The following is a 21391-nucleotide window of genomic DNA, read 5'->3' on the forward strand; positions in this document are numbered from 1 at the left end:
GACTTGAACTCTAGATGCACGTGCCACTTTGTGTGTCTGGCTTACATGGGTCCTGGGGCATCAAACCTGGGTACTTTTGGCTTTGCAGGCAAGCACCTTAACTGCTAAGTCATCTCTCTAGCCCAGGATTTTTTTCATTCTTCATTGTGAAGGATTGACCCCAGAGATTGGTGCATGCTGGGCAAGTTACTCTCCTCTGAGTGTATTACATCCCCATAGTCGTAGAGACTGCTTTGAAGGAAGGCTAAATTAACTGCTCATTCTGTCTGGTGGCTTGCTATATGCAAAGTTAGATGAAAGAGAAATATTTAACCAGATTATTGGTGACCGACAAAGAGCAATTTTGGTGACTGCAGAGTAGAAATCCAGGTTTATTTGGATTTTAGATAGGATGGGAGGAAAATTGGAGTAAACAAAATGTAACTTTCCTCCTCAAGGTTTTTGCTTTATTTAAAAGACAGAAACTCACTTGGAACAAGGGGTTTGAACTTCTGCAGTGGTGAACAGCTTGAAATGTCTAAGGAGGCCGTGTCCTCTTGATGCCATATTCCTCTCACTTGTTTTCTAATAGTAAGGCTCGTTCTATTTAAAGGCCTTTGGTGTTTTCCCATGTATGCTTTTCCCATTTATTTTCTTTGCCTTTTTAATTTTCCTGATTGGTATATGTCTTTTAGCTGCATAAGAACTAGTGAAAAGTATCATTAGTGTTCCAGTTTTTGGTATATGTCTTTATTAGCCTATAGAAATTTGTTTTGTTGAAATATTCTCATGAATCCAATAGTCTGAAGCACGGAACTGTCACCTTTCGGCCTCATGTGATTTTTAAACAAAAACAAAACAAACAAGTAATAATAACAGTAATAGAGCCAAGGCTATTTATTTCCCTTTTCTATATTGTGGCTTATTGCCAATTGCTAACACAGGTTGTGTCATAGGCTATATAGCCCTTTTGGCCATTTACAAAACCATTTACCAATTTCTAATCTAAGGTTATAGATTCATTATTTTGTTGGAAGAAACATCTAGAAGATACAATTCTGAAAATGAGAAATTAATTCTCCAGTGTTGTATGTCTTAATTCTTTACAACATACTTATTTTCATACTTATTTAATGACACCTCACTAAAGATAGTAATTACATAGGTATTCAATATCTAATTTATTTTAGCCCTTTCTCAAAGGTTAGGGTCACCAAAATAACAAGATCTGTAACTTGCATTTGGTGACCTTACTGGGTAGTATGGTTGAATGGTAACAGCTACGCCCATAGAAGATATCAAAAGACCAAAATAGTCATGACAGAAACGTGCCCATGAGTAGGAATAGATGCTAAAGTACTGATAAACTAATAAAGCTTTAGAAATAGCATAGGTTCTTAGGTAACTAGAAACTATTGAAATTATATACAAAATTCCCTGTGTACTACATCCTTTGGTTATTATTTTGTGTCCACACAGTCAATTTTCAAGAGATTCTTTTTGAACAAAAATGTTAAAGAAACAAAGGGCCTTATCTTTGCTTAATAATCGTTAATACCAGTTTTTCTAATCCCAAATTGTTCATATGATGGGACATAAAACCTTAGCACAAATTGTAATCTTTTAATCTGCTCTAAAATGCAATAAATATTTTCAGGGCTTCAAATCCCACTATTACTTCTGGATATACCTGAAACATGGGAAATCAATGTGGGTAGAGAGTTTTGAGTAAAATGAAGGGATCTTATGCTAACCCTAACATATTTGTAAGAAGAAAGAGAACAAACATCCGTAGAGGCAGACCTGAGCAGACCATTGTACTTCTGAATTCTGGATGCTTTGACTTGCTAAATGAAGATCTGCCTCATTATGTGCATTTTGTGAGGATTGGCCAAATGAAGCCATGTAAACCATATGCTCTATCTCTGAATGCTGTGGAAACTAGAAAGCTTAGGATGATAAGTGCTAAGTATTAAATAGAAGGTTGGGAAAAGCATAGTAATGTATTATAATAAGTTTGTCATCTATATATAAGAAAGCAAAACAAATTTTCATTTTATTGAAATGGGCTGAGCAGTGGGATCTTAAAACATTTATAATGACCAAGAGTAAGTAGTAAAGGGAACTTAATTTTCTAATACTCATTAAAGTTACAGATAGCTTTATTAATACTTAGGCACAGTATTAAAATACAGTTTTATGTTTGTGAATATATTTTTAAAGCTTTATTAGTTTGTCATTCTGGTCCTTACTTATTTTCACCTGAAAGGTCTTTGAAATGTTTTTAACCTTTATTTCTGCCATTGGGACTTTGTTTTGCTAAGGCAAAAAATAGTCATGCTGACTAAGTAGTGGTTTATGCGTGTCTTCTTATCCCCTATTTGGTGATTAGGTTAGTTGAAGAATTGATTGAACAAATGCTATTTCTAGTTCATGTGGGCTTTCATTTGTTGTAACATAACAATATAGATGTCTTAACTATGTTTGTAGCGTTCTTTTCTTTTCTTTTTTTTTTTTTTCGAGATAGGGTCTCACTGTAGCCCAGGCTGACCTGGAATTCACTATGGAGTCTCAGGGTGGCCTCGAACTCATGGCGATCCTCCTACCTCTGCCTCCTGAGTGCTGGGATTAAAGTCATGCGCCACCACGCCCAGCTTGTTTGTAGCTTCTTTAAGTGGCATGTTTTATTCTTTATACTTTTGAAAATTACTTAACCTTCTTGTATATCTTTTGGTTTTTCGAGGTAGGGTCTCACTCTGGCTCAGGCTGACCTGGAATTCACTATGGAGTCTCAGGGTGGCCTCGAACTCACGGCGATCCTCCTACCTCTGCCTCCCGAGTTCTGGGATTAAAGGCATGCACCACCACGCCCGGCTTCTTGTATATCTTATCACTTGCATCATTTATGTCATGGTAAAAATACTGCTTATTATTAAGTCAATTTTTTATTTAGGAGAGGCTTTTCATTCCTTGCTTACTAACTGTCCTCGAACTACTAAAATAACTTAGTGGTTCTTTGTAGTTAAAATATTTGTTTTGAATTTACCAGTAGCTTCTAAGCTTTTAAAATTATTTTGGTAATTGTTGTAGCCACTATATTAGTTTAATAGTTGAACATAAAGAAATCTGGATGCTTTGCAATGTTATTTATTTATTTATTTTGAGGTAGTTTCACGTGAATCTAGGCTGACCTGAAATTCACTGTGCAGTCTCAGGGTGGCCTTGAACTTACAGTGATCCTCCTACCTCTGCCTCTGAAATGTTGAGATTAAAGGTGTGGGCCACTGCACCTGGCTGCAGTGTCATTTCTACATTTTATTAGTATCATTGCTAGTAAACAATTAAGATTGCTGGCTTTAAAATATTTTTCATAAATTTAGAACAGTTGAATATGAACTTTGCAATTTCTGTCAGTTTGTATGCCCATTTTAAAATTTCATATGCTGAGACTGGGTTTTTTTTCTTAATAAAAGTTTTGGTAGCTGAGTAGTGTAAGTTGATGAACTGTAATGCATTTCAGTAGAAAGATTTCCTTTTCTATTTTTATTCTAGCAGAAGTAGAGAAGAATGAAAAGGACAGCAAGCCTGATGAAGAAGAGCAGGAAGTCAGTGAAGAAAATGAAAGACCTGAGAAAAGTATGTATTTTTTGGCAAACTTGGACTATTCTGAAAAGTGGTGATTATTGTTTCTGGCTTTTCAAAACCATGGGTGATTATTTTCTGCTCATGAGACAATTACAACATTTTCCAGTTTAAGCCACTCGTTTTGTTGGTGACTAACTCAAGGATCTTTGAATGTATTATATTATATTCTTCACTGTTTTTTACATTTATATTCATCCCACCAAAGGATTTAGCATTACAATTTAAAGTACTGAATGTCTTAATAGAGGTGTATTCAATTTAAATTTAAAGAATGGCACTATAAGTGTGGAGTCAAAAAACAACACCAAAACCAAAACAAGACAGAAACCTGGATAGTGATAAACATGCCTTTACTACCAGCACTCTTGAGGAGGAGGCAGGAGAATCACTGAGGCAGCCTTGGGCTATGGAGTGAATTCCATATCAGCTTGGGCTAGAGTGAGACCCTGCCTCGAGAAACCAAAACAAAAGAATTTTGGTGAGCTGTTATAACTGAACTGAAGTGTGTTTTAGACTATAGGATAGGGATATAAGCAGGTAGATATGGGTATAGAGTGAAATGAAGAAGGGTTGGTATGATTATAAAAGGGTTTATTTTTGGGGAGGGGATATTAAAAAAACAGATAATATTTACTTGTAGCACACTTTAAATAATATTTTTATTTTTATTTATTTTTGTGTTTTGGAGATAAGGTCTCTAGCCCAAACTAACCTAGAATTCACTATGTAGTTTCAGGGTGTCCTCAAACTCATAGTGATCTTCCCTCCTACCTCCACTTCCCAAGTGCTGAGATTAAAGACATGTGCACCACACCTGACTTGAAATTTTTAATGACAAATCTTTGACATTGATTTTTATGTCTGAAATTCATTAGGGCATATTAAGAATAGCTATCAAAGCCATTCTTAAGACTACATGGTGAATTTCAGGTCAGCCTGGAGTAGAGTGAGACCCTACTTCAAAAAAAAGAGACCTATTAAAGTATATTAACTTTTCCCTTAGGTTAATTAAGATTTTTTTAAAAATATTTTTTGTTCATTTTTATTTATTTATTTGAAAGTGACAGAGAGAGAGGGAGAGAAAGACAGAAAGGGAATGGGCGCGCCAGGGCTTCCAGCCACTGCAAACGAACTCCAGACGCGTGCGCCCCCTTGTGCATCTGGCTAACGTGGGTCCTGGGGAAACGAGCCTCGAACCAGGGTCCTTAGGCTTCACAGGCAAGCGCTTAACTGCTAAGCCATCTCTCCAGCCCCAATTAAGATTTTTTTAAACTTTTTTATTGAGGAGGAAGAATTAACTAATTCAAGCTGTGCATAGTTGATAGGAATCTCTGACATTAAGGTCAAATCTACTTTGTTAGAGCCTTCATGTGTGCTATGAAAGTTAGTAGAGGGAAGGATTGTGAAATGACCTCTGTCTTCTGCTTCTCATAGCTGTTAGGCAGCTCTCCACTTTATTAATTTTTTTTAAGATTTATATTATTTATGAGAGACAGGGGGAGGGAGGGGGGAGATTGGGGGTGCATCAGGGCCTCTAACCACTGTAAACAAACAACAGACACATGTGCCACCATGTGCATTTGGCTTATGTGGCACCTGGAGAATAGAACCTGGTCCTTAGACTTCACAGGCATGCACCTTAAGTGCTAAGCCATCTCTCCAGCCTAGCTCTCCACTTTAAAATGAAATCATCAAGGTAAGATTGTACTGTTTACAGTGTCTATTATTAAGTGATTACAAAGTTCTTATTTAGGGAATGGAGAGATGGATAAGAATTTAAGGCCCTTGCCTGCAAAACTTAAGGACCCATATTTGACTCTCCAGATCCCACGTAAGCCAGACACACAAAGGTGAGGAAAGTGCAAGGTCTCACATGGCCACTAGGTGGTGCAAGCGTCTTGAGCGATTGCAGTGGCTGAGGCCCTGGTGTGCCAATTGTCTCTCTAAAACAAAAAAAAAAACAACAGAAAAAAACAAAGAAGTTCTTATTTAGCATACTGAAAAGTGTTTCAAGTTTAAAGCCAAAACCTATGTGCCTATTTTTCTGATCTCAAAAGCAATAAAATAATTGGTTGAGAATGCTCTTGTATTAAAAAGTAACTTTGCTAAGGATTACAGTATTAAGTCCTATAATTTAGATGTCCAATGAATCATTAATTTTTGTCTTCAGATGACTTTTCCAGAAGAAAACGTTCTAAATCAGAGGACATGGACAATGTACAGTCCAAGCGTCGTCGATACATAGAAGAAGAGTACGAGGCAGAGTTTCAAGTGAAGATTACAGCCAAAGGGGACGTCAACCAGAAGCTTCAAAAGGTGGCGTGATTATGCAAAAAACTGAATTTGATAAAAAGCATCACTGGGTCTGGAAAGTTGGCTTAGCAGTTAAGTGCTTGCCTGTGAAGCCTAAGGACCCTGGTTCGAGGCCCGATTCCCCAGGACCCACGTTAGCCAGATGCACAAGGGTGCGCATGCATCTGGAGTTTGTTTACAGTGGTTGGAGGCCCTGGCACATCCATTCTCTCTCTTTCTCTCTCTGTCGCTCTCAAATAAATAATGAACAAAAAGTTTTAAATAAAGCATCACTGTTTTTATTACTCTGGATCTTTGAAATAATATGCTTAACATGATATATCCAGCCAGAACTTGAAGAAAATCGTTGACCTTAGGAAATCTGTGAATATTTTTAGTTAACTTTTAAAATTCCTTTTGACTCACTCTGGCTACATCTTTTCTTTTTATTTTTTTAAGAGACGGTAGTGATTATTAAAATGAAAAAAAAAGATTGACATTTCTTTGTTGTAACAAAACTGAGCAGTTTTTTACAGTTCTGTTGTTCTTCCCAAATTGAACTTCATTTATAGTGGAAGGAAAACAGGTCTATGCACTAGTTTTTAAATATTTATTAATTTTTATAGTGGTCTTAATAAGTTATGTCTGAATATCCTTAAATTCATGTTTAGTTACTAGAGAGTGAGGCTCATAGAGAGACTGGGCCTGCAAGGTCTCACATCTACTGCAAGTCAACTCCAGATGCATGTGCCACTCTGTGCATCTGGCTCTATGTGAGTCTTGGGGACTTTAACTCAGACCTTTAGACTTTGCAAGTAAACTCCTTAAACACTGAGCATTCTCTCCAGCCTTCTAAATTATTATTATCATTATCATTATCATTATTATTTTGTTTTGTTTTTTCAAGGTAGAGTTTCACTCTAGTTCAGGCTGACCTGGAATTCACTATGTAGTCTCAGGGTGGTCCAAACTCACTGTGGTCCTCCTACCTCTGCCTCCAGAGTGCTGGGATTAAAGGCGTGTGCCACCATGCCCAGCTTATTTTTTAAATATATATTTAAAATTTTTATTACTTTATTTGAGAGAGAGAGAGGCGGATAGAGAATGTGTGTGCCAAGTGGTCCAGTCAGTGCAAACTAACTCCAGACACATGTGCCACCTTGTGCATCTGGCTTTTGTGGGTCCTGGGGAATCAAATCTCAGTCCTCTGGCTTTGCAGACAAGCACCTTAACTGCTGAGCCTTCCCTCCAGCCCCTAAATTCATTTGTATGTACTGTAGTTTCAGTATGAATAATGGTAGGCTTTAGCAGCACCAGTGAAAGGGACTATTCAGACATAGAGGGAATGAAAAATAATTAGTGTTACATATATGCATCAAAATGTGCTCACAGGCCTTTTGTAGAAAGTCATATGAAAGTCAGATGATACTAGTGCGTGTGTGTGTGTATTTTGAGATAGGTTTTCAGTGACTTAGGATGGCCTGGAATTCACTATGTATCCCAGGCTGGCCTTAAATTCATAGCAGTCTTCCTGCCTCAGTCTCTCCAGTGTTTGATTAGAGATGTGAATTACCACACCTGGAGTTTGTTTAATCATGAAATAGTAGGGGCTGGAGAGCTGGCTCAGCAGTTAAGTTACTTGACTGCAGAGCCTAATGACCCAGGTTTGATTCCTCTGTCCTTTGTAAAGCCAGGTGCATACAAGTAGCACGTGCATCTGGAGTGACTTGCATTGGCTAGAGGCCCTGGCACACCCATTCTCTCCTCTTCTCTCTCTACTTATAAACAAATAAATAATATAATAGAAGTAAGTATATAAATATAAATAAATATAAATAAATATAAATATAATAAATAATTATGAAATAACAAATCAAAGTTCTTCCATTAAGATACAATTAAAAACAAAGTTCTGCCTCTTCAATCCTCATTTCCTTTTCTTCTGCAGATCAAGATAAGAATGTTTATTTAGTCTTTCATATAAAGCTATTATAATATAAAGATAAATATTTAAGGAGAATTTGACAACTTAGTGTGCTGGGAGCTTATTTCATCTATTTTTATTATTTTTTATTGAGAACTTTATTATATGAACATATATTAATTTGATTATGTTCCCACCCCTTTATCCCTTTTTTGTCACCTCATGCCACCCCTCTCTTCTATCTCCTGAGGAGCCTTGTTATTCAAGGTAGACCCTTCCTCTGTTTTGTTGTCTTGTTCCCTTTGTACTCTTTCATGTCCATGTCAAAATGTTGATGGACTTGGGCATGGTGGTGCATGCCTTTAATCCCAGCACTGGGGAGGCAGAGGTAGGAGGATCACCATGAGTTTGAGGCCACCCTGAGACTACAGAGTGATTTCCAGATAGCCTCAACTAGAGTGAGACCCTACTTTGAAAAAGGGGGGAAAAAAAGTTGATGGGCTCAGAACAATGCTGGTCTTGTGGGGATATCAGTAAACCACTATTTGTTCACAAATGCCCCAGTCAGTTCATGTTGGGAGAATGAACATTAACTTGAGAATAGTTTTTATTCAGTTACAGTGTATGGATATGTGCCAGGGACCTGTGGGTCCACAGTAAGGTAATATGTGAATTTTTTAAAAAATTTATTTATTTGAGAGCGATAGACAGATAGAGGGAGAGAGAGAGAGAGAATGGGCGCGCCAGGGCTTCCAGCCTCTGCAAACGAACTCCAGATGCGTGTGCCCCTTGTGCAGCTGGCTAACGTGGGACCTGGAGAACCGAGCCTCGAACCGGGGTCCTTAGGCTTCACAGGCAAGCGCTTAACCGCTAAGCCATCTCTCCAGCCCATTATGTGAATTTTGAATAGACATTTATAAATGTTTTATCAAATGTGATAGTGCAGTAGCATTCTTAGCATCTGTCTCACAAAGTAATTTCCCTTATATTATTTGAGCATAATAAGAGAGCATGAGGAAAAATATTAAAACTTCAAATTATTTTCAAAATTCTAGTCTCTAGAAATTATATATTTTTTTTGTTCATTATTTATTTATTTATTTATTTGAGAGCGATAGACATAGAGAAAGACAGATAGAGGGAGAGAGAGAGAATGGGCGCGCCAGGGCCTCCAGCCACTGCAAACGAACTCCAGACGCGTGTGCCCCCTTGTGCATCTGGCTAACGTGGGAGCTGGGGAACTGAGCCTTGAACCAGGGTCCTTAGGCTTCACAGGCGAGCGCTTAACCGCTAAGCCATCTCTCCAGCCCTTTTAATTGTTTTTGTTGTTGTTGAAATTATATATTTTTATCATATATAACCTTCAGATAGATGTTTTATACTTGAAATGGAAAATTTCAACAGATAGCAATGATGATGCTGATTTTATTTATTAAGTTAGTTGGACATGATTTATTTATTAATTGAGGTACTGTATCAGTAGTGTTTTTGTGCTTGCTAAATTGCCTTTTTATAATAAAATAAAATGCATTCTTTTAGGTCATACAGTGGTTATTAGAAGAAAAATTGTGTGCCCTACAGTATGCTGTATTTGATAAGACTCTGGCAGACTTGAAAACACGAGTAGAAAAGATTGAATGTCACAGGAGGCACAAAACAGTTCTTACTGAGCTACAGGTATGTATGCTGAGTTTAATTTCATTTTTACAGTTTATTTTGTGATTATTATATATCATTATTTACATACATACTTACTTCTTGTGTATGCTTGTAGCAAGTGGTGTGTGTGTGTGGTCTTTGCATGTATATGAACAAGTGCAGTGCCCCATGCAGCGTTGTGCAAAGGACAGAGGAAGATGCCATGCACTCCTTTAGTTTTCTTCTACTTTAAAAGTTATTTTTGATTTTCTTCTACCTTCTTACTTTCTTTAGACAGAATCACTCACTGAACCTAGAGATCACTATTTTCAGTTAGATTGGCTGGATTAGTGAGCCTCAGAGTTCTTCTGTGTCCACTCTGGAGTAACAGTTGCAGCCATTCCCACCTTTTTCACAGGTGCTGGCAATTGAACTCAGGTCCTTGTGTTTGTGTGGCAAGTGCTTTTACCACTGATGTTAAGTTTTTTGAGGTAGGGTTTCACTCTAGTCCAGATGACCTGGAATTCGCTATGGACTCTCAGGGTGGCCTCGAACTTGCAGCAATCCTCCTACCTCTGCCTCCCAAGTGCTGGTATTAAAGGCGTGTGCCACCACACCTGGCCCCATGTTCATATATTTGATGTTGACTCTAAAATACATTCAATTTCTAGGTGGCTTAGTGGAAAGCTCTGGTTCAATTTTCTAGCCACTCATGGTAAACTGGATAGGCATTAGTTTGAAGTTGCAAGAGACTTTGGTGTGCCTGTGCACACAAGCATATATGTAAGTATACATTCAAATTCTAGTTGGCTAGTGAATTGGCTTAGTGGTAAGCTCTGGTTCAGTTCTCTAGCCACTCATGGTAAACTGGACAGGCATTAGCTTGAAGTTGCAAGAGACTTTGGTGTGCCTGTGCACACAAGCATATATGTAAGTAAGTCAGTAAATAAAGAAAAATGTGAAGGGAAAAATAAATTCAAATTCTAAATTTAAGAAGTAAAAGGATTTTGTATTAGTTTTTGATAAGAGTTGCCATGAGAAAAACAAAACCATAAACTGATGGCTTTATCAGCCATCAATTCTAGGATTAGAAATCTAAGGACCCAGGTTTGATTCCCCAGGAACCACATAAAGCCAGATGCACAAGGTAGTGCATGTGTCTGGATTTCATTTGCAGTGGCTGCAGGCTCTGGTGGGCTCATTCTCTCTCTCTCTTTCTCTCTCTCTCTCTCTCTTTCTAAACCCTGTCCCCACTTGCAGATTTATTTTAATCATTGAATAAAGACTGGCATTACAGGATGCCATAACAATACAAAATAAATATTTATGAGGAATTCCTTTCATATCCTCCCTCTGGATTTTAAAGGATTAGCTTACTAATCTTCATATTAATAAGAGCTACTTTTAATGTTTGCTGATGTAGCTATTAGTATATAGCACTAGAGGCAGTATTACATATTGACTTGCCTGTCATGTTATTTTTAGCAGTATTTGTTTGATATGTGCTTATATATGCATATGAATATATAGGTGCATATATGCTTAAAATCTTAAGTACTGACTTAATGGATTGGTCCTTTTATTAGTGTGTAATTGAATTTCTTTGTTCTAATTTTAGCTTGAATTCTACTTTTTCAGATACAGATATAGCTAATATCCCTTACTTTCAGATTCCATTTGGAATATATTTTCATCCTTTTACTTTACTGTATATTTGCCAATGAGGTGTGTTTCTTGCAGACAGTAGTTGGATGATTTTAATTTTTTTTTTTTTAATGAGAGAGGGAAAGAGAAAGAGAAAATGCATGTATGAGTACACCAGGGCCTTTAGACACTGCAAAAAAAGTCAGACATATATGCTAGTTTGTGCATCTGGATTTGGGTGGGCCCTGGAGATATGAACCCTGCACTGTCAGGGTTTGCAAACAAGCACTTTCAACTGCTGAACCATACCACTCCAACCCTGGATGTCATTTTTTTTTTCTTTTTAACTTTTTAAAAAATATTTATTTATTTATTTGACAGAGAAAGAGGTTAAGAGGGAGGGGGAAAGGGAGAGGGAGAGAATGGGCACGCCAGGGCCTCCAGCCATTGAAAACGAACACCAGACATGTGTGTCCCCTTGTGCATCTGGCTAACGTGGGTCCTGGGGAATCGAGCCTCGAACTGGTGTCCTTAGGCTTCACAGGCAAGTGCTTAACCACTAAGCCATCTCTCCTGCCTCTCTCTTTGATTTTGATGTCATGATCTTTTCCTCCTATTGTGAAGGTCGTGCCAGGCACTGTGAGGTCATAGATATCCAGAACATTTTATGTCTGAAAGATTGCATTGTAAGCAGTCCTACCCTGCCTTTGGCTCGTACAGTCTTTCCACCACCTCTTCCACAATGAGCCTTGGAAGGTGTGATAGAGATGTCTCAGTGTGGAACACTCCACTGTCGTTTCTTTTCATCCCTTTGAGTCTTGAGTCATCCCAATGGTTACTGCCATCTGAGAAAACTCCTCTAACCAAAAGTGAGAATATCATTAATATATGGGTGTGAACATTAAGAGCATTAATGAACATTATAGAGCAGTTGGTTTCCCCCATAATAGACATGCCACTATTGCACCTGTTGGCACCTTTGGTTGATGTTCTTCTTCTTCTTTTTCTTTTTCTTTCTTTCTTTTTTTTTTTTTTTTTTTTTTTGGTTTTTCGAGGTAGGGTCTCACTCTGGCTCAGGCTGACCTGGAATTCACTATGTAGTCTCAGGGTGGCCTTGAACTCTCGGCAATCCTCCTACCTCTGCCTCCCGAGTGCTGGGATTAAAGGTGTGTGCCACCACACCCAGCTGATGTTCTTTTTCAATAAGCTTGTCTATGTGTTTCCCCCCTTCCCCAGGGTAGGGTCTCACTTTAGCCCAGGCTGACCTGGAACTCACTATGTAGTCTCAGGGTGGCCTAGAACTCAGAGTGGTCCACTGCCTCCCAAGTGCTTGGCTTAAAGGCGTGTGCCAGCACACCTTGCTATGTCTGTATCTTTTAGGATTTTTATTTTTTTTTATTTTTATTTGAGAGCAACAGACAAGAGAGAAAAGAGGCAGAGATTGAGAGAGACAGACAGAGAGAGAGAAAGAATGGGCATGCCTGGGCCTCCAGCCACTGCAACAAACTCCAGATGTGTGTGCCTCCTTGTGCATCTGGCTAACGTGAACCCTGTTTTTTGAGGTAGAGTCTTGCTGTAGCCCAGGCTGACTGGAAATTCACAATGTAGTCTCACGGTGGCCTCGAATTCATGGTGATTCTCCTACCTTTGCCTCCTGAGTGCTGGGATTAAAGGTTGGCCACCACGCCTGGCAAGGATTACTTTAATCATCTTCTGTGCTGCCTTAAGCAGTTTGAGATTGATTTCATTTGTGATTATCTTAGAATGTGTTTTCTTTCTTTCTTTGATTAAATTATAAAGAACAGCTTTGCTGGACTTAGCATTCTTGTTCAGTTGTTACTTACTCTCAGGTCTTTTAATGTATCTTTCTGTACATTCTTGGCTTTCAGGGTTTAGGATGAGAATCTTGATCCAATTCTGATTAATTTGCCTATATAAGCTGGCTCTTCTCTCTTAGAAGTAACAACATTCTTCCCATTTTAACTATATTGTGACATTGAGAGTTTCTTTTCTGCTCATCTCTGGTCAGGGTTACTGGTCAGGGTATTTTCCATACTTGGGTGTCCATAGCTTGCCCTAGATTAGGGCCATTTTCTGCCGTCCGCAGTTGAATGGTGTGTGTGTGCGCGTGCATGCACGTTTTTTATTTGTACTTAAGCTTAAGCTTAAGGGTTGTTACCTTCTTTTGTCCCTCTTCCTCTCTCCCCCATCTTCTGTGTCTCCTCCACTGAGTCCTTTCTTTCTTCCAACTAGTCCCTCTTGTTCTTGATATCTTTTTTTAACCCACTTTAACAATCTGTGATGATATGTGGTGGGCCCGATAACCATTACAATAACCGTTGTAAGGTCATGAGTGGAATGACACTGTGACATCCAGAAGACAGCATTTCAAAGCACTTGTCCCCATCCTTTTGTCTCTTACATTCTTTCCAACCCCCTCTGTCTTTTTTTTTGGTTTTCCCGAGGTAGGGTCTCATTATAGCTCAGTTTGATCCAGAATTCACTGTGTAGTCTCAGGGTGGCCTTGAGCTCATAACAGTCTTCCTTCTCTGCCTCCCAAGTACTGGGATTAAAAATGTGTACCACCATGCCCATCTTTTTTTTTTTTTTTTCCTGAAGTAAGGTCTCCCTCTAGCCCAGACTGACCTGGAATTCACTCTATAGTCTCAGGATGGCCTCAAATTTATGGTAATTTTCCTGTTTCTGCCTCTGTGCTGGGATTAAAGGCGTGTACCACCACGCCTGGCCCCAGTCCCTCTTTTTTTTTTAATGTTCTCTGTGGAGCACTCAGCAGTTAATTCAAATCAGCACTTTGATGAGTTTTGAGTTTCCCTAGTACTCATCACCATCTGCCAAAAGCTGCTTCTCTGATACAGGTGAGAGTGGTGCTAACTTGATAATCAGAAACAAAAATATCTAGAAAGCAACTTGATGGACACAACATATCCAGTTAGAAGTTTGATTTAATGAGAGCATCCCAGAGCTTTAAAAAATTGATTTCTGGGTTTTTTGTTGTTGTTGTTGTTCTTGATTTGTGACTGAAAGAGAGGGAGACTTGAATGACTCTGGGTGTTCCAAGGCCTCTTTCTATTGCAAATAAACTCTAGACACATGTGTCAGTTTGTTCATATGGCTTTACCAGGGTACTGTGGAATTCATTCTTGGCCAACAGGGTTTGCAAGCAAGTGCTTTTAACTGCCAGGCCATCTCCCTAGCTCAGTAACTTTTTTTTCTCAATTTTTATTAACATTTTCCATGATTATAAAAAGTATCCCATGGTAATATCCCCCTCCCCCCACTTTCCCCTTTGAAATTTCATTCTCCATCATATCTCCTCCCTATCTCAATCAGTCTCTCCTCTATTTGGATGTCATGATCCTTCCCTCTTATGATGGTCTTGTGTAGGTAGTGTCAGGCACTATGAGGTCATGGATATCGAGGCCAGTGTTTTGTCTGGAGGGAGCACATTGTAAAGAGTCCAACCCTTCCTTTGGCTCTTACATTCTTTCCGCCACCTCTTCCACATTAGATCCTGAGCCTTGGAAGGTGTGATCGAGATGTTACTCAGTATTCCAGTCACTTCTTTATAGCACTATGATACCTTCTGAATCATCCCAAGGTCACTGCCATCTGAAAAGAGAATGTTCTCTACCTAAAGTGAGAGTAGCATTAATATAAGGGTATAAATATTAAGAGAAGTGCTTACTGGGCAGTTTGATAAGCATAGTATATACACTTTTCCAGACATCAGCAGATGTTACACCCTTAGGGCTCATGACTACCCCGTTTTAAGTTTTCAGTATCAGGGATGTGTTCCCCACCATGGAGCGGGCCTCCAGTCCAATTGGAGGGCAGTTGGTTTCCATTATGATAGACGTGCCACTGTTGTACCCGTTGGCTCATTTGCCCTGGCTGGCCAATTATAAGGCTTCCAGTGTCCACTGTTGAGTATCTTCACTGGTGGTATCTCTTGCTCCCATTGAACTACATGTAGATTGGCTTCTTCCAGCTTTCTGTCAGCTGGTCTACATGAAGGAGGTTATCAGCTCAGTTCCTGCAGGATTTCTCAGTGGCCTTGCAGCCCAAGTATGTGGAGTCTTCAGCAATAGGGTCTTACCATCTATTTCTGGTGGGAAACCAAGGGCCTCGGCAATGGCCTATAATGTTTTGGGGGCATCAGGGACCTCCCTGTCCAACAACTCTCTGGAAGTATCCCATCCCTGGCACTGAAAATTTTCTAACAATAATCTATGTCTCCTGAGTGTTCCATTGTCTGAAACCGGAGGATTCCATATGATTTTTATTTGCATCCTATTAGATTTTGATTAGCTGTCCCTCCACCTTTCCTTTACTCAATCTCTTCACCTGACCTCACTTTGGGCCTTTTCAATCCCGTTAACCTATTCTTCTATTTACATATATACAATACCAACCTATTAAGTACCCTCCTCCCTTCCTTTCTCTTCCCTTTATATCTCCTTTTTAACTTACTGGCCTCTGCTAGTGAGTTTTTCCTCCTTACACAGAAGCCCAATCATTTGTAGCTAGGATCCACATATGAGAGAGAAAATGTGGCGCTTGGCTTTCTGGGCCTGGGTTACCTCACTTAGTATAATACTTTCCAGATCCATCCATTTTCCTGCAAATTTCATAACTTCATTTTTCTTTACCGCTGAGTAGAACTCCATTGTATAAATGTGCCACATCTTCATTATCCACTCATCTGTTGAGGGACATCTAGGCTGGTTCCATTTCCCAGCTATTATAAATTGAGCAGCAATAAACATGGTTGAGCACGTACTTCTAAGGAAATGAGATGAGTCCTTTGGATATAAGCCTAGGAGTGCTATAGCTGGGTCATATGGTAGATCAATCTTTAGCTGTCTCAGGAACCTTCACACTGATTTCCACAATGGCTGGACCAGATTGCATTCCCACTAAGTGTAGAAGGGTTCCTCTTTTTCCACATCCCCGCCAGCACTTATGATTATTTGTTTTGATGGTAGCCAATCTGACAGGAGTGAGATGGAATCTCAATGTAGTTTTAATCTGCATTTCTCTGATGACTAGGGATGTAGAACATTTTTTTTAGATGCTTATACGCTATCCGTATTTCTTCTTCTGAGAACTCTCTATTTAGCTCCATAGCCCATTTTTTAATTGGCTTGTTTGACTTCTCATTATTTAACTTTTTGAGCTCTTTGTATATCCTATATATTAATCCTCTATCAGATATATAGCTGGCAAAGATTTTTTCCCATTCTGTAGGTTGCCTCTTTGCTTTATTCACAGTGTCCTTTGCAGTACAAAATCTGTGTAATTTCATGAGGTCCCAGTGGTTAATCTGTGGTTTTCTTGCCTGAGCAATTGGGGTTGTATTCAGAAAGTCTTTACCAAGACCAATATGTTGAAGGGTTTCCCCTACTTTTTCCTCTAGCAGTTTCAGAGTTTCAGGTCTGATGTCTTTAATCCAGAGAGAGAAGAATCTATTTTCACCCTTATACAGATACATATCCAGTTTTCCCAGCACCATTTGCTGAAGAGGCTGTCTTTTCTCCAATGAGTATTTTTGGCATTTTTATCAAATACCAGGTGGTTGTAGCTTCCTGGACTTATATCTGGGTCCTCTATTCTGTTCCATTGATCTACATATCTGCTTTTGTGCCAGTACCATGCTGTTTTTGTTACTATGGCTCTGTATTATAGGTTAAAGTCAAGTATGGTGATACCTCCCGCCTTATTTTTGTTGCTCAGTATTATTTTAGATCTTTTAGGTTTTTTTGTGATTCCAAATGAAGTTTTGGATTGCTTTTTCTATTTCCGTGAAGAATGCCTTTAGAATTTTGATTGGGATTGCATTAAATGTGCTTTTGGTAAGATTGCCATTTTCACAATATTGATTCTTCCAATCCAGGAACCAGGGATGTTTTTCCATTTCCTAGTGTCTTCTGCAATTTCTCATTTGAGTGTTTTATAGTTTTCATTGTAGAGATCCTTTACTTCCTTGGTTAGGTTTATTCCAAGGTACTTTATTTTCTTTGATGCAATTGTGAATGGGAGTGATTTTCTGATTTCATCCTCTTTATGTTTGTTGTTAGCATATAGGAATGCTACTGATTTCTGTGTATTTTGCATCCTGCTACAGGGCTGTAGGTGTTTATCAGCTCTGTTTGCTAGTAGAGTCTTTAGGGTCCTTTATATATAGAATCATGTCATCTTCAAATAATGATAACTTGATCTCTTCCTTTCCAATTTGTATCCCTTTTATGTGTGTCTCTTGCCTTATTGCTATGGTTAAGACTTCCAAAACTATATTAAACAAAAGTGGGGACAGTGGACACAAGGGTCTTGTTCCTCATTTTAGTGGAAAGCTTCGTTTTTCCCCATTTAGTAATATGTTGGCTGTAGGCTTGTCATAAGCAGCCTCTATTAAATTGAGATATGTTCCTTCTATTCCCAGTCTCTGTAGGACTTTTATCATGAAAGGATGTTGGATTTCGTCAAATGATTTCTCTGCTTCTAATGAGATTATCGTGATTTTTGTACTTCAACCCGTTTATATAATGTATTACATTTATAGATTTGTGTATATTGAACCATCCCTGCATCTCTGGGATAAATCAGGGTGAATGATCTTTTTGATATATTCTTGTATTCTGTTTGCCAATATTTTGTTGAGAATTTTTGCATCTATGTTCATGAGGGAGATTGGTCTATAATTTTCTTTTCTTCTTCTTCTTCTTTTTTTTTTTTGGTTCTGTCTTTGCCTGGTTTTCGTATCAGAGTGATGCTGGCTTCATAGAAGGAGTTTGGTGGAATTGCTCCTTTTTCTATTTCCTGGAAAAGCTTAAGAAGCAATGGCGTTAGTTCTTCCCTGAAGTTCTCGTAAAATTTAGTAGTGAATCCATCTGGGGCTGGGCTTTTTTTAGTTTGGAGATTTTTGATAACTGTTCGGATCTCCACGCTTGTTATAGGTCTTTTTAAGTGATTAATGTCATCTTGATTTAATTTACGTAGGTCATATAAATAAAGGAAATCATCCATTTCTTCCAGATTTTCATACTTTGTGGAGTACATGCTTTTATAGTATATCCCTTTGACTTTTTGAATTTCTCTGGCATCTGTTGTGATGTTACCTTGTTCATCTCTGATTTTATTAATTTGTGTCTCTTCTCTCTTTTGGTCAGATTTGCTAAGGGTTTATCAATCTTGTTTATCCTTTCAAAGAACCACCTCTTTGTTTCATTAATTCTTTGGATTTTTTTTGTTTCTATTTCATTGATTTCTGCCCTAATCTATTATTTCTTCTATCCTACTGATTTTTGGTTTGCCTTGTTCTTCTTTTACCAAGGCTTTAAGGTGAAACATTAGGGTGTTTACTTGTGACCTTTCTAATTTCTTAATATAGGCACTTAAAGCTATAAATTTACCTCTTAGAACTGCCTTCATTGTGTCCCAGAGACTTTGGTATGTTGTGTTCTCATTACCATTTGACTCTATAAATTTTTTGATTTCCTTCTTGATTTCTTCATTGACCCATTCATCATTTCGTAGTGTGTTGTTTAATTTCCATGATTTTGTGTATACTCTATAGCTTTTCTTGCTATTGTTTTGTAGTTTGATTCCATTGTGGTCAGATAGAATGCAAGGAATTATTTCAATTTTCCTGTATTTGCTAAGATTTGCTTTGTGTCCTAATATATGGTCTTTTTTAGAGAATGTTCCATGTGCTGCTGAAAAGAATGTATATTCTGCAGCCTTTGGATGAAATGTCCTATATATATTTGTTAGACCCATTCCTTTTATGACTTCATTTAGTCCAGATGCCTCTCTGTTTATTTTTTCCTGGGATTACCTGTCAATTGATGAGAGTGTGGTGTTGAAGGCACCTACTACCACTGTGTTTGGTGTTATCTGTGACCTTAGTTCTAATAGTGTTTGTTTGATGAATTTGGGAGCCTCCATGTTAGGTGCATATATGTTTACGATTGTAATGTCCTCCTGTTGGAATGTGTCCTTAATCAATATAAAGTGACCTTCCTTATCTTTCTTAACTAATGTTGGGCTGAAGTCTACCTTGTCAGATATTAGGATAGCAACCCCTGCTTGTTTTCTAGGCCTATTTGCTTGAAACACTGTTTTGCAATATTGCACCCTAAGATAGTGTCCATCCTTTGTAGAAAGGTGGGTTTGTTGGAGGCAATAAATTGAAGGATCCTGCTTTTTTACCCAGTCTGCGAACCTATGCCTTTTGTTTGAGGCATTGAGGCCATTGATATTAAGAGATAATATTGAAAAGTATGTATTCATTTTTGCCATTTTTTGGTAGTTCTTCTGGGTTTGCCTTTGCTCTTTTGTGTTAACTAGTATTTGAGTGTTGTTTGTTTTTTCCCGGTTCCTTATATGTGTGCTTTTCTTTTTCTTCAGCATGGAGGATTCTTTCAAGTATTTTCTGAAGAGCTGGTTTTGTCTCCAAATTCTCCTTTAGCTTGCTTTTGTTGTGGAATGTCCTTATTTCTCAGTCTATTTGAATGGATAGTTTTGCAGGATAAAGTAACCTTGGTTGACAGTTGTTATCTTTCAGGACTTAGAATACATCACTCCATGCCCTTCTGGCTTTTAAAGTTTGTGTTGAGTAATCTGCTGTCATCCGGATAGGTTTGCCTTTGTAGGTAACTTGATTTTTCTTTCTGACTGCTTTCAATATTTTTTTCCTTGGTTTGTGTGCTTGGTAGTTTGATTATAATATGGCGAGGAGAGGTCCTTTCCCGGTTTTTTTCTGGCTGGTCTTCTAAAGGATTCCTGTATCTGCATTGGCACCTCTTTCCCCAGTTTGGGGGAAGTTTTCTTCTATGATTTTTGTTGAAGATGCCTACTATGCCTTTGGAGTGAAATTCTTCTCATTCTACTATGTCCTGAATTCTTATGTTTGATCTTTTCATAGTGTCCTGACTATCTTGAAATTCCCACTCACACTTTTCTATTAGTTTGTCTTTTTTTTTTTTGTTGTTGTTGGACTGTATTAGATCTGCCACCTGGTCTTCTAGCTTAGATATTCTGTCCTCTCCTTCATCCATTGTACTGGTGAGATTGTCTACAGAGTTTTTTATTTCATTAACCGTGTTCTTCATTCCTAATAATTGTGACTGATTTTTCTTTATTATTTCTATTTTCTTATTTATGTCTAGTATTGACATCTTTATTTCATTAAATTGGTGTCCTGTGTTTTCTTTGATTCCTTTGATTTCCTCTTTGACTTCATTGAACATATTTATAATTATTCTTTTGAAATCTTTCTCAGACATTTCCTCTAACTCGTTGTTACTGGAGGTCATTTCTGATGTATTAATGTTTTTTGGTGGATTTATATTGTCTTGATTTTTGGTGTTTCTTGTGTTATAATGTATATATTTTTGCATCCTGGATTATTTAATGATTGGATTTTCTAGTTAGCTGGGTATCAGATAATCTAATGTTATATAACTTCAGGGTAGGAGCTTAAGGTGTTAGGTGTGGCTCTCAAGACTGTCAGAGTATTTATTCTGGAGTAGGTATTATGACAACCAGATCCTCTAACTGTCTCTTAGGGTGTGTGGTACCCCACCCACATCCTTAATCCTGACATCAAGGCTTCCAAGTTAGCTTGTGACCAGGTGAGATCCTTCCCTGGTGTAATCCCAGTTACCTCTGCTCCTGCTTGGGTCCCGCTGTCGGTTCAAGTTGTCGTGGCCTGGTCCCTGGACCACTGCTCTGTTCGCTCAAGCTGTGCACTGGTGGTGGGGGAGGGGAGGCTGCTGATTCTGCTGTAGTTCTCTCGCTGTTCCACGTGTTCTTCTGTCTTGTGATCTGCTCCTCCATTGTTCACTGCTGCTCTCTGTTCATGTTTCTTGAGTTTTCTGGTTTTGTTTTTTCAACATAGGGTCTTGCTCTAGCCCAGGGTGACCTGGAATTTACTATGTAGTCACAGTGTGGCTTTGAGTTGTTGGAAATACTCCTACCTCTGACTCATGAGTGGTGGTATTAAAGGTGTGTGCCACCATACCTGGCTCCTCCTCTTTTTCTTTTAATACTACATTTATAAAACAAGACTCCTTAATACGCTTGTAAAATTTGCTATGTTTAAGAATTTATTAAGAGATTAGGCATAGACATAAGTAATGTAGACTTCATAAAGGTTGTCAACCAGAAACTCAAATTTATTACTAGCTCCTCAAAAATATTTTCAGTTGCCTTTGTACACAATGTAATGAGACAAAAATAAGTAAATGA

General features: G+C 38.3%; 1 protein-coding gene across 6 annotated transcripts in view; it reads left to right on the forward strand.

Moving 5' to 3' along the window:
* LOC101604446 (activating transcription factor 7 interacting protein) overlaps positions 1-21391 on the forward strand; it is a 138561-nt gene that overhangs the window by 57019 nt on the left and 60151 nt on the right. For 5 of the 6 annotated variants that reach the window (XM_045139816.1, XM_045139817.1, XM_045139815.1 and 2 more), the window contains exons 3-5: positions 3532-3615; positions 5795-5940; positions 9380-9517. In XM_045139816.1, the coding sequence (XP_044995751.1) occupies positions 3532-3615; positions 5795-5940; positions 9380-9517 (368 nt within the window). The remainder of the gene's footprint in view (positions 1-3531; positions 3616-5794; positions 5941-9379; positions 9518-21391) is intronic. The other variant, XM_045139814.1, reaches the window with a different exon arrangement.

Source organism: Jaculus jaculus, chromosome 23, assembly GCF_020740685.1.
Source record: "Jaculus jaculus isolate mJacJac1 chromosome 23, mJacJac1.mat.Y.cur, whole genome shotgun sequence".
In the NCBI taxonomy this organism is placed as follows: Eukaryota; Metazoa; Chordata; class Mammalia; order Rodentia; family Dipodidae; genus Jaculus; species Jaculus jaculus.